The 14,050-nt window shown below is 42.7% G+C and overlaps 1 protein-coding gene across 1 annotated transcript in view; it reads left to right on the top strand.

The window, feature by feature from the left end:
* Positions 1 to 3,008: 3,008 nt before the first annotated feature.
* Positions 3,009 to 14,050, top strand: part of LOC117345509 (hemicentin-2-like) — an 83,492-nt gene continuing 72,450 nt past the window's right edge. The window contains exon 1 of the mRNA XM_033914264.1: positions 3,009 to 3,214. Coding sequence (XP_033770155.1) covers positions 3,166 to 3,214 — 49 coding nt within the window. The 5' untranslated portion in view covers positions 3,009 to 3,165. The remainder of the gene's footprint in view (positions 3,215 to 14,050) is intronic.

Below are 14,050 nucleotides of genomic sequence, written 5' to 3'. Positions count from 1 at the left end.
TGGTGTGGAGGGGGGATAGAGATACTGGATAGGAGGATAGTTGGGAACAGAAAGGGAGAGATGGTGGATCCTGGGGTGGTGGGGAGTTGAGAAAAGGTGAATCTGTGGATGGAGACAAAAAAAAGGAAAGATGCCAGATCTCCGGGAGAGGGAAGGGAAACGGAAGGGGAGAACAGAGATGGCAGACGGATGGTTAGCACGGAGAAAGGAGACCCTGGCAAGCAAGACAACAAGAGCCTGGGACCAACAAGATTTGAATATTGATCAGAGAACAAAAGGTAGAAAAAATAATTTTATTTTCTGTTTTGTGATTACAATATGTTAGATTTGAAAAGTGTACATGAGACAGCTTGAAATGGGAACTTTTCTATTTTTGTGAATGGCAAGGCTGAGTTCAGTTAAAATATATGCTTTATAAGAAAATATAATAATGTGTTTTATAAAGTTTATAAGCATTGCTGGCATACTCGGTGAGGTGTTCCTAGTGTTGGTGGTGGTGGTAGCATGTCAGTGTGTTGAGAGGAAGAGGTAGTCTGGGAAATTCTGCTGAGCAAACTCTGGGCCCATTTCCACCCCCAGTTAGTCCACTCCACTCAACTGGTTCACACACTGAGTGGGTCTTTGGGTGTTATTTCTGGGTAGTTGTTTTAGAATCTCTTCCAGTGGTTTGTCAGTATCTCCTTCTGGTCCAAGGAAGGAAACTTTGTCAACCTTAGCATTGACCTTCAGAATATGTTTGTAACAGCGCTGCTTGTGTGGCATTAGGCTATGTAGTGATCGAAAGAAAAAAACAGACCTTTGCACATTTTTGCACTATATGGTGGGTGTATGAGGAGATTCATTTCCTGCACAGTTAAGTCCATTTTTTCTACTGAATAATAGTATAGGTACAATGAAAGTAAATAGCAAAAATGTTTGAGTAGATAATTAAGGAAATCTTTTTCATATTGCTTGCTTATGGACTGGGAAAAAAGACTGTTCAAGCAAATGTCTCCAGAACTGCTTTAATGGAAAAATGTGATTTTTTTTTTTTTAAGTACTTTGTGAAATTTATTGTTGTTGTGAAATTTATTGTTATACTTTGTTTAAACTTAAAAAGCGGTGTCATTAACAGTGAATCTAATCGAAAAATCGATTCAACAGGGTGAATCGGATCGAATGAAATATTTTTCTCTGAATCGGGCAGCACTATTGGCTACCATGAGAATGGGCTACTGGGCATGATGGACCATTGGTGTGACCCAGTTAGGCTATTCTTATGTTATGTTCTCATCTGTAGGGGCCTTTGTTTTCACTTCTTATTTTAATGTATTTTTTTCCTGGGAACTTATCAGTGTTTTTTTTATAATGGGAACAAAAATGGAAGAGAATTAATGTGTGTGGAATGGGGGGGGGTAACTAATTTCTTCAGCTAAATAATTCAATCCACTTCAAACAGACATAGGAGAACTCACGCACCATTCACACACCCTCCAACCAAAAACGTCAAAAGAAAAAAACTGTTCGACAACCTCCTAGCCATTCGAGCTGCAACACTTGACCCCCAACTCTACAACCTATTGACCTCGACCACAAACTACAAAACCTTAAAAAAAGAAATAAAAACCCTTCTATTAAAAAAACACATAAAACCAAACTAACATAATCAGAACTGTCCCAAGCATCACCTGCAACTACTCCATATGTACTTCTGATGTCATGACAATTCAGACATAATTTATGTTATGTTATGTTTGGAATAATGGTTACATAAATGAGGTTCAATAAAAGAAAATTTTCTGTGGGAGCATTTGTTGGAACTTCTGTTATCCTGATTTCTTCTATCTGTGGGCTTTCTTTAGCTAACCTACTTATCTGGGGCTTTCCACTTCTGCAGCTGCCCTTTTCACGGTCCACTTTGCGCTTGCACTCTCTGGGGAGGGGGGGTTGGGTCTGGGCTTGGTGGGGTAGGTGTGTCTGGTAGTTTTGTCTGGGTGGTGGCTGGGTGTTTCTTGGGTGCTTGTTGTGCGGATTGGTGTGTCTGGTGAGCGGTCTGGGTGTTGTTGCTTGTGGGGGTTTTTTTCATTATAAAATATGGCTGAGGGTCTAGTCCGGCTTATTATTCTTGTGGGTTCTGGGGTGGGATTTGTTTGCTTGCCCCAAGTTTTGGCCTTTTGTTGTGTATTGCTATGCCTCTCATTGGCAATTTTCTCTTGGGAGAGGCTTGTTCATGCTTGTTGTTGCTGTTACTCTCATTCTGTGTTCTTTTTGATAATGTATAAGTTTCTGTACAGACCATGGTTGCTTGTCTGGACCTTTTGCCATTCTCAATAAAAATACTTTGGAAAAAAAAAAAAAAAAAAAAAGAAAATTTTCACTGCCTGTTTCTATTCTGACCATTTATTCCATTTCATGGTTATTGCAAAAAAAAAAAAAAAAAAAATTTTACATGAGGGGGGGGGGGGGTGTCAAAAAATGATGGGCCCCGGGTGCCACATACCCTAGGTACGCCACTGGGCCTACGAATGATCCGAATTCATTTGCTGCCTTGTCTAACAAAGGTCGTTCCCCTGGATACATATGATGTCACAAGTGCCCTGTGCCGATTGGTTTTTGGCGGAATTCTGAGTCCCCAAAGAGGACAATTTACGATCATAGCAGTAAGTGGGGCCCGGGACAACGTGACCCCCCTTTTCCCCGAAAAGGAGAACTGGTGGAACCCCTGAAGCCCCGTTTCAAAACAAAGCGCAGTTTCCGTTCTGTTGTGCAAACCCTGATAAGCCCTTCCCGCGCTTCCCATTCCTTTTATTCCACATGACATTCCTGCCAGTCCACAGTCATATTTGAAGTGATTTTTAACTAACCAAGGACGATAAAACAATAACATTTCAGGGGTCACAAGGAACAACCAACCAAACCTTGCCTGTAACCTCGCTACACAAAAATGAACAGAGCGGCTTTTGTTTTGAAATACAAAACATTGTACAAAAAGGGAGGAGCAAGGAAGAGAACCGCCTCCTCCTCGCCCACCGGGACTCCACCCCCAAACTCTCCTCGCTTCTCTGCTTTTGGTGCTTTCTTCCTGCTCTCAGCTGCTTACTTCTATCTCTACAAGGAAGTGATAGCGAAAACTAAGGGAGTAAAGATCAGAAGACAACACGGACACAAACGGCAAGATCTGCAGACATGTTGCTGACTCTCTTCGGCCTCTTCCTCCTCCCCTCGGTCCTCACAGGTGCTGCTCACTATTCGTACAACTTTCTAGTTTCTCCTGAACTTGTGATCGTTTTCTTTCTCGCTTGGTTCTGTCTCTCCTCACTTGTTCTCTCTCTTCCTGTGTTGTGTGCCTCCTGTTTCTCTTCTCCCTCAGTGTCCTCTTTCTTCTCTGCCTCTCTACTTTTCATCTTCTCTCTTTACTTCGTCTCTCATGAGATCTCTCACTCTTCCTTTTTCAATGCTGAAGTCTGTTTCTTGGGGTTTCTTTTATTTATTTTTTATGGGTGCGTGTGTGTAAGAAAGGTGGGACAGAGAAGGTAACAATTGTGAAAGCAATATAAACTTTAAATTTTGAATCTATTAATCCATTTTAATTGTAGCAATTTGTAGGATTTTTAATCATTGTAAACCGCATAGAACTTCACGGGTCCTGCGGTATATAAACTGCTATTATTATTATTATTATTATTATTAATAAAACGAAATACAATATGGAAGGGCCCTCAAGGTATTTCCTTTAATTCCAGCACTGTCTCCTTCCTCCCTCTGACTCTCAGAAAGGAATTTTATTGGGATGACAAGTTTGTACCTGTGTGGCTAAGTATTATATAAAGTTAAATATAAGGGTGGAAGGGTTATATAATTAAGTTCTTTATATTAAAATAAGAATCCTGTTCCTAGGTTTTGATGCTGGGTCCATATTGTTTTTGACTGTACAGTATTAGGATACAAGTGACTGTTGCTATAGCTGCTGTTTCCTCAAGGATTATACGTCTCTTTTCCTGCTCATTGTTTTAAAGGAAGTCTTTGGTTTTGGGAAATGTGTCTTTTGGATATTTTTGGATTTTATACAGTGCAGCAGGCAATGTCTTTCTCCAATGTTGTTGCACTGCGAGAAGTCTGATTTTGTGGGGCTTCCATTTCAGTTGTCTGTATATTTCTATTCTGTGTTTGCTGAAGGTTTGTCTTGTGTTCTGCAGGTATGACTGAGATGCAGGTATAGGTCCCATCCCTTTTACCCTTTGTTTTCCAGTCTGCCTCTCCTCAGTAGGAGGTTTATTGGTGTTGCAGTTTTGGTATAGTAGGTTTTTCATAAATGCTGAATGCTATTGTAGAATATCATTTATGTCACAAGGTTCCTGGTAATGGAGTGAGTTTGCATTGCTATTTATTCGTGTTTGCTCATCCATCCTTACTGAACACACAGATCAAAGCAAATGCATATTATTCAGAAGCCTTTGGGGGGGGGGGGGGGAAAGAGTCTTCAGACTTGTCCTAAATCTCTGGTAAGATTTCTCAACACACAAGGATTTAGGAATTTTATTCCACAAATTAGGAGCCAGAAAAAAAAGAAAGCACTCTTGTCTAGTCGAATCCAAATGAGCCTGTTTAGAGCTTGGGACAATAATCTGTAATCATTAAGAGATCACAAACAAATGGGTTGGTACATAAGAGGACAGTGAGCGAAACAAGATAAGATAGAATGCCTTTTTATAGTGTCCTAAAGGCTAGAGCCAGTATCTTGAATTTAATACAGAATTCAATAGGAATCTAATGCAAGCTTTTTAGAAGAGGCATAGCATGGTCCTGCTGAACTGCAACGGGTACCTGTGTAGAACCCAGATGCTAGCTGAATTCCTCTCCTTGACAGGGCTGCTCTGCTTAGGAAGGCAGAATTTAGGAGGCAGCAGCAGCAGCACATCTTCCATGTACCTTTCACGCAGTAAGTAACTACGACATTACCCTTCTAGATTAAAAAAAACCTCATGATCAAGACCTGCCATGACCTGATCCCTTGAGCAGGAGTCTACATTAGAAGGGGCAAAGGAAACAAGTAGCTGTATTCTGTAGGGGCTAGGAACTGCTGCATATAGACAATGTTATTATAATCCAGGTGTATAAAAAAATAAGTAATGCATTATCATTAAAAAAGAGAGAACATTTTTAAAACCCTGAAATATTCTTAAAAGCCCTGATGCACAAAACCTAACGCCGGCATTAGGAGCGATTTAGCACTGGAAATCTTGTATTTTATTTTTTTTTAATCTTTATTAATTTTCCAAACTGAAGAAAAAGTGCATACAGATAAACATACAGATATAAACAATTAATAGCACTTATAATTGCATAAATATAAAAACCAAAATACCTTATACCCTCCCCCCATAAGGATGTGTGTGGAAAAATAAAAATAAAAAATCCAAAAATTAAGGATTGTTCCAATTAATCAATCTACAATTTAATAAATGTTTCCAACGGACCCCATACTTCTTTGAATTTTTTATTATTTCCCACTTGTTCCGTATACATTCTCTCGTACCGATAGTATAAGCACAACATTTCCCATGGTTTTATTTGGAACATTATTGAAACTGACGAATCCAGTTGACAAACATAAAAGCAGACTTCTTTTAATTATAATGCTCCAGTGCATGTGCTAACACATGTGCTGAAAATAATCACAAATTGTATTTAAATGCATTGAAATGGATTCAAATGAGGGTGATTGGGTATTCACTCCAAATGCTTAGAAGACAGCCTAGAAACTAATGTTGGCCTTAACACCGAAAACACACCTACAGGTTAGGATGGCATTCATATTTTGGGTAGAGGATTTCGTCTGCATTTTTTTTCACATTAAATTGCTGATTTTTTTTTTTTTTTTGGCTTATTTTGGAAGGAGAAAGAAGCCCATGCAGCCTGTAGTGCTGATGGTGAGGTACTTGGCGGTACTTGGAGAGACCTCTCAGGAAAGAGACTTGGGAGTTGTGGTCGATGAAGCCGTCCGTGCAATGTGTGGCGGTGGCGAAAAGGGCGAACAGAATGCTAGGAATGAGAAAGAAGGGGATCACGAACAGATCTGAGAAGGTTATCATGCTGCTGTACCGGGCCATGGTGTGCCCTCACCTGGAGTACTGCATCCAGTACTGGTCGCCGCACATGAAGAAGGACACGGTACTACTCGAAAGGGTCCAGAGAAGAACGACTAAGATGGTTAAGGGGCTGGAGGAGTTGCCGTACAGCGAAATATTAGAGAAACTGGGCCTCTTCTCCCTCGAACAGAGGAGATTGAGAGGGGACATGATCAAAACATTCAAGGTACTGAAGGGAATAGACTTAGTAGATAAGGACAGGTTGTTCACCCTCTCCAAGGTAGGGAGAACGAGAGCGCACTCTCTAAAATTGAAAGGGGATAGATTCCGTACGAATGTAAGGAAGTTCTTCTTTACCCAGAGAATGGTAGAAAACTGGAACGCTCTTCCGGACTCTGTCATAGGGGAAAACACCCTCCAGGGATTCAAGACAAAGTTAGACAAGTTCCTGCTGAACCGGAACGTACGCAGGTAAGGCTAGTCTCAGTTAGGGCGCTGGTCTTTGACCAAAGGGGGCCGCCGTGTGAGCGGACTGCTGGGCACGATGGACCACTGGTCTGACCCAGCAGCAGCAATTCTTATGTTCTTATGTCTGTGAGCCGAGCATAGGCAGGTGAGGGAGGGCATTGACAACCGTTTTCCTGTACTTTGTGTAGGTGTCTCAGGGATTTAAACTGCAAAATATATGTTAGTGGGGCTTATATTCCTTGGGAATCTCGGAAGTTGTTCTCCAGTGGTTTCAATCATATTTCAACGAAAGATCATCTAAAGTAATATTCAATGACTCCTCAGCAAGTATAAATTCAACAAATTTTGGGATTCCGCAGGGATCAATTTTATCTCCATTATTGTTTAATGTTTTTCTGGCACCACTATTAACTCTTAGCCTGTCAATTGGGTTTAGACCCTTTGCTTATACAGATGACGTACAGCTTTTGTATCCTATAGATCAGAGGTGTCGAACTCAATCAGAGAAGGGGCCAAAATCTAAAATCCAGCCTAAATCGCGGGCCGAATGGTTTACTGAACAGTCATAAACTGACAATGTTAACCAGAAATGTGAATTTAAAATGAGTGGAACAATCTTTTCCTTAACAGTGCTGTTAACCAACTCACATGCTATCAAGCAAAACAGTAATATTGGTATCAAGCAAAACAGTAATATTGGAATGTACCTAAAATGCTCATTGTTTTGTTTTCTGGCTAGATGTCTGACACCGTTTTCCCCGTATCAATGAGTCAATGTTCGGTTTTATTTCTTGGGCTGTAGCAACCCGCAAAACAGCATAGAGGTTGTCATCGGTAATGCGTAATCTGTGCTTGTTTTTGTTCAGATTCATTATTGAAAACATCTGTTCACAAAGATAGGTGCTCCCGAACATGGATAGAATACGGGCAGCATGAAGTCGGAGCTCTGGCATTGAGTCAGGGGGCAGTAGAGGGTAGAAGTCCTCAATTTCAACATCCTGAAACCTTGATTTCAGGCCACTGTCAGACTGAAGCTCAATTATCTCCATCTGAAGGTGATGGGGCACATTGTTGACATCAACTGTAAAAGGATTGGCAAAGATGTCAAAGCCTGAGTGCTGTGTTCTAAAGTCAGAGAAGCGCCGCTCAAATTCACTTAGTAAACGGCTAACTTTGGTAGCCAGCCGACTGCAAGGAAAAGTACCAGAAATAGTGGTTGAGATACTCAAACAAACGGGAAAGTGGGCAAGATTGTCCTGTTCCAGTTGGGACTTCCATAGTTGAAGTTTACGCTGGAATGCTGTGATCATGTCAGACATCTTCGTGATGACTTGTTTGCGTCTCTGCAGCTTCAGATTCAGTTGGGCGAGATGCTCGCATATGTCACACATCATAGCAAAATCACATAGCCAGGCATCGGGATCCGACAGTTCAGGCAAGGGCTTTCCTTTACTTTCCATGAAAAGAGCAATTTGTTCTCTGGGCTCAAAAAATCTTTTGAGGACTGCGCTCTTGCTCAGCCATCTTACTTCTGTGTGGTATGGCACGTCTCCATGCTCTGCACCCACCTCCTGTAAAAACTGCTGGAACTGGCGATGATTCAGGCCACGTGCCCTTATAAAGTTAATAGTTTTAATGACTGTGGTCATTATGTCATTCATGTCCAGAACTTTTCCACACACAGCCTCTTGGTGGATAATGCAATGATAAGTAATCAAGGGTGTGTGGCAGTGACTTTTTTGCATTCTTTCCTTCATTAGTCCAACCAAGCCTTTCTTTTCTCTGCACATTGAAGGTGCGCCATCGGTAGTTAGCCCCACCAACTTTTCCCAGGGTAATTTAAAATTATTTATAGATTTCTCCACAGCCTCAAATATATCTCTACCAGTCGTCGTCCCATGCATGGCAGCTACATCCAAAAGTTCCTCAGTGACAGAGAGGTCGGTCTTCGTAGCACGTATAAAGATGGACAGCTGCGCTGTATCAGTGTTGTCTGTGCTTTCATCGATAGCAAGTGAAAAAGCGAGATAACTGCATGCCTGTTCGGCCAGCTGTGATGATAGATTTCCTGAGAGTTCTTGAACTCTGTCTGCAATGGTGTTTCTTGACAAACTGACAGTTTGAAAACTCTGTATCTGGTCTGGGCATACTTTCTCACACACTTTTAGCATGCATTGCTTCAAAAAGGCACCCTCTGAAAAACACCTTGAAGTACGGGCAATTTCTTCAGCCACTATAAAGCTTGCTTTCACTGCAGCATCATTTTTCGCTGTAGCCTTTGTAAACATTTGCTGCTGTGATTGTAGTTTGCCTTTTAGTTCTTTAACAATTTTATGCTTTTCTTCCAAAGTATATTTGCCATACTTAACATTATGTTTGGTGTCAAAATGACGACGTATATTGTACTCTTTCATCACCGACACTGTCTCATAACACAATATACACACTGGTTTGCCCTCACTAAGCACAAACATGTATTCATTTTCCCATTTGTCATTAAATTGTCTGCCTTCACCGTCAACTTTTCTTTTCCTGGACATTTTGGGATCAATATTGGCAGTAAAGATGTAGTTTATTGGAAATCTGCGTTAGAATGAAAAAGTCAGTCAATAAATGCCTGGCTGGGTACAGATAGCAGATTCTGTTGCGATTTTTATGCCTACACTTTATGCCAGGAACTGGCAGCTTCTGCTGTGTATTTTTTTTACATAGTTCCCCCCCCCCCCCGACGTCCGATTCACCCCAAGCAGGACCGCTCGTACGCACCTGCACCCCCACCCCGAAGGACCGCCGACTCCCCGACTCCCAACACGATCGGGGCAAGAGGGAGCTCAAGCCCTCTTGCCCCCCCCGACTCCCCGACACGATCGGGGCAAAAAGGAGCCCAAGCCCTCTTGCCCCGCCGATTCTCCAACTCCCCAACAATATCGGGCCAGGAGGGAGCCCAAGTCCTCCTGGCCCTGGCGACCCCCCCCCCCCCCGCTAGTTGTTCGGGCCAGGAGGGAGCCTCCTGACCACGGCGACCCCCTACCCCCACCCCGCACTAGATTACGGGCAGGAGGGATCCCAGGCCCTCCTGCCCTCGACGCAAACCCCCCCTCCCCCCATCGACCGCCCCCCCCCCAAGAACCTCCGACCCCCCTGGCCGACCCCCACGACACCCCCACCCCCCTTCCCCGTACCTTTCTGTAGTTGGCCGGACAGACCGGAGCCAAACCCGCCTGTCCGGCAGGCAGCCAACGACGGAATGAGGCTGGATTGGCCCATCCGTCTCAAAGCTCCGCCTACTGGTGGGACCTAAGGCTCCCGGGTCTATTCTGATTGGCCCAGGCGCCTTAGGCCCCACCAGTAGGCGGAGCTTTGAGACGGATGGGCCAATCCGGCCTCATTCCGTCGTTGGCTGCCTGCCGGACAGGCGGGTTTGGCTCCCGTCTGTCCGGCCAACTACAGAAAGGTACGGGGAAGGGGGGTGGGGGTGTCGTGGGGGTCGGCCAGGGGAGTCGCGGGTCGGCTGGGGGGGCGGTCGGAGGTTCTTGGGGGGGGCGGTCGATGGGGGGAGATAGATAGAAAGTACGGCCGGCGAGATCACAAGCCTCCTATGTCACCGCGCGTCATTGTGATGGAACGCAGCGGCGTGCAGTGATGACAGCGCGGTGCGGGCCACATTGCAAGGCCTGGCGGGCCGGATTTGGCCCGCGGGCCTTGTGTTTGACACATGTGCTATAGATACTAGTTCAGACGTAGAAATCGCAGAAATTAATGAGAAACTTTTGAAAATAGCTAGATGGTTACATGACAATAAGCTGTCGCTTAATACATCCAAAACAGAAACTATACTTTTTCCATGTAGGGAGGGCAGGAATTAGGAACAAACATAATTATGAACACATCTAATCTTAAAACAGTTACTAAGGTGAAGATTCTTGGGGTCATATTAGACCAAAAGCTTAGTTACCATGAGCAAATCAGTTCACTTGTAAGAACCTGCTTCTATAGGTTAAGACTGATCAGATCATTATCTGCTTTCCTCAACGAATCATCATTAAATATATTAATACAGTCATTAGTCACATCAAAAATTGACTATTGCAATGCCCTGTACAAAGGGTCCACCCTAAAAGAAGTACGCAGAATGCAATTTCTTCAAAATATTGCAATAAAAATAATTATGAAAAAGAAAAAATTTGATCATGTAACACCACTTCTAAAGGAAAAACATTGGTTACCAGTAAACTACAGAATCACATACAAAATAACATTACTTACACATAAAATACTTGTAAACAAAGCCCCTACATTCTTAGAAAGATATTTAACACCGTTTGCTCCTATAAAATCTTTAAGATCTGAAGAAAAATCTTTACTAGTAGTTCCTTCATTAAAATTTATATATTCTAGGAGAGATATGATCTTTTCTGTTACAGCCCCTCAAATTTGGAATTCACGCCTGTGAGGCACCGGGACACGGTCCGCAGTTGAAGGCAACACAAAGCACAGAAGACCCGTTTCAGAATTTTGAGTTCACACCAGGTGAAGTTTACAGTGAACTGGCAAGACTCAAGATGAACAAAGCCATGGGACCAGACAATTTGAACCCAAGAATGCTCAGAGAATTGAGCGATGTCCTGGCGAAACCGTTGGATGAGCTATTCAATCTCTCCCTAAGTAAGGGGAAAGTTCCCCTGGACTGGAAATTAGCTAATGTCGTTCCTCTGCATAAAAAGGGTTGCAGGGCAGAGGCTGCAAATTATAGACCGGGAGTCTCGCATCAATAGTGTGCAAACTCATGGAAATACTAATTAAAAGCAAATTGGACACGATCTTGAATGAAGGGAATCTTCAGGATCCCAGTCAGCATGGATTCACCAATCCATGCTGCCAATCCAATCTCATCAGCTTCTTTGACTGGGTAACAAGAAAGTTGGACTTGGGAGAGTCTTTGGACGTCGTGTACTTGGACTTCAGTAAAGCTTTTGACAGTGTCCCACACCGCAGGCTGCTAAGCAAGATGGAATCGATGGGGTTAGGAGAGACACTAACTGCATGGGTCAATGATTGGCTGAGTGGCAGACTTCAGAGGGTGGTGGTTAATGGTACCCTCTCTAAAACATCGGAGGTGACCAGTGGAGTGCCGCAGGGCTCGGTCCTGGGTCCACTTCTTTTCAACATATTCATAGGGGATCTGACTCAAGGGCTTCAAGGTAAAATAACACTATTCGCCGATGACGCCAAACTATGTAATATAGTAAGTGAATGCAGTTTACAGAATTATATGGCGCAGGACCTGCTTACATTGGAAAGTTGGTCCTCAACCTGGCAGCTAGGCTTCAATGCTAAGAAATGTAAGGTCATGCACCTCGGAAGCGGAAACCCATGCAAGACGTACTTCTTGAACGGAGAAACTTTAACTAGGACTTCAGCAGAACGACATTTAGGAGTAATCATTAGTGCAGACATGAAAACTACCAATCAAGTGGAGAAGGCTTCATCTAAGGCAAGGCAGATATTGGGTTGTATCAATAGAAGTTTAGTCAGCCGAAAGCCTGAAGTCATAATGCCGTTGTACAAGGCCTTGGTGAGACCTCATCTGGAGTACTGTGTGCAATTCTGGAGGCCACATTACAGTAAAGATGTGCGCAGAATTGAATCGGTTCAGCGGACAGCCACCAGGATGATCTCGGGGCTCAGGGGTCTCTCGTACGAAGAGAGACTGAACAAATTGCAGCTCTACACTCTCGAGGAACATAGGGAGAGGGGAGACATGATCGAAACATTTAAGTACCTCACGGGACGTGTCGAAGTGGAAGATGATATTTTCTTTCTCAAGGGACCCTCGGCCACAAGAGGGCACCCGCTCAAACTCAGGGGCGGAAAATTTCATGGCGACACCAGAAAGTATTTCTTCACAGAGAGAGTGGTTGATCATTGGAACAAGCTTCCAGTGCAGGTGATCGAGGCAGACAGCGTGCCAGACTTTAAGAATAAATGGGATACACATGTGGGATCCCTACGAGGGTCAAGATAAGGAAATTGGGTCATTAGGGCATAGACAGGGGGTGGGTAAGCAGAGTGGGCAGACTTGATGGGCTGTAGCCCTTTTCTGCCGTCATCTTCTATGTTTCTATGTTTAAAAGTCTCCTAAAGAGCTGGCTATTTAAGGATGCTTTCTAATGGATTCATTCTAAGCTACAATAGACTAGGAAGACGATCTAGTAAAAATTAAGCAGGTATTTGTTCCCCAACCTTTTGTGTCACTAGACCTTCCATTTTTTTCTATTTTTTTAGAATTGTATTTAAGCCAAGTGTTGTCTGCCTCCTATTTCCCTAAATGTATCATTGTAATTAGTATTAATTGTTATGTTTGCTTGTCTTTTATTTTAACCTAACTTTTAACTTATGTAAATCGCATTGGATTTGGAGTATGCGAGTAAATCAAAGAATTATTTAACTTATATTTCACGGCGCTGATGTGCTATTGATGCTTCCTGTTTTGCCTGGTGCAAAGTACTGGGGATTTATCTTGATCCTAGTTTAACTTTTTAAGTATAAATGAAAAGTTTGATAAAGAAATTGTTTCTTGAAGCTGTGGCAACTTACCCCCTCTATGGCCGCGTTAGCATTTAGCGCATGCTAAATCGGCTACCGCACCTTAGTTATTAGATTGTCTCTGACTGAGCATAGTTTTAGAATTGTCACTCAGACTATCCTAATGCCACAGTTGAATTATTGTAATTCTTTTTGGATCAATTTCACTCAAATAATTGGATAGTCCTCAACTTTTACAAAATACAGCTGCTAGGTTAATTTTTTTTCTCTGAGTAAATCTGAGCAAGCTTCTCCAGTATTAGCTAAGTTGCACTGGCTCCCAGTTCATAAGAGAGTGGAATTTAAGAGTGCTTGTTTAGTTTTCAAAACTTTATCTGGTCTTATTTCAGGGGGGGGAGGGGTCTTGAATATATTTTACTACCATCTAATTGGGTGATTTCAAGGACTGTTCAAAAGTTAAAGTTTAGTTTTCCTTCAGTGAAAAATACCAATTCTAAAAAACATTTGAAGAAATCATTTACTTTTTTGGAGTGCCAGAATTTGGAATAATCTTCCATCACAAATCTTTTACTTTACTAGGTGCATAAAATTTGCATCCCATGCTTTAAGGGAGCTAGCTTTCAGCACTGTTCTTGCACTATGGGATGGTGCTCTTGCCTTGAGCGCCCGAGTTTTGAGCAAAGGAGTCAGAGCGCACAAAAGCATCAGTTTTAACAGCAGGGGATATCTGATGGCTAAAAAATAGATGATATCTAAATGATTTGACAAACTGGATAGGGGCATCCCCTAAAGTAGGAACTGAAAAAGATAGTCGGCCAGGGTAAGGATTTTATTTTTAGGTTTAAAACTAGTACCGTATTTTCACGCATATAACGTGCGCGTTATACACGATTTTACAAACCGTGTATAACCATGCGCGTTATATTCGTGAGCGCGTTATCCCCTTTTTTTTTCCATAGTTCCCCCCC

Source organism: Geotrypetes seraphini, chromosome 11 (assembly GCF_902459505.1).
Source record: "Geotrypetes seraphini chromosome 11, aGeoSer1.1, whole genome shotgun sequence".
In the NCBI taxonomy this organism is placed as follows: Eukaryota; Metazoa; Chordata; class Amphibia; order Gymnophiona; family Dermophiidae; genus Geotrypetes; species Geotrypetes seraphini.
The sequence above is the reverse complement of the archived record's forward strand: the minus strand, read 5'-3'. Positions and strand labels throughout refer to the sequence as shown.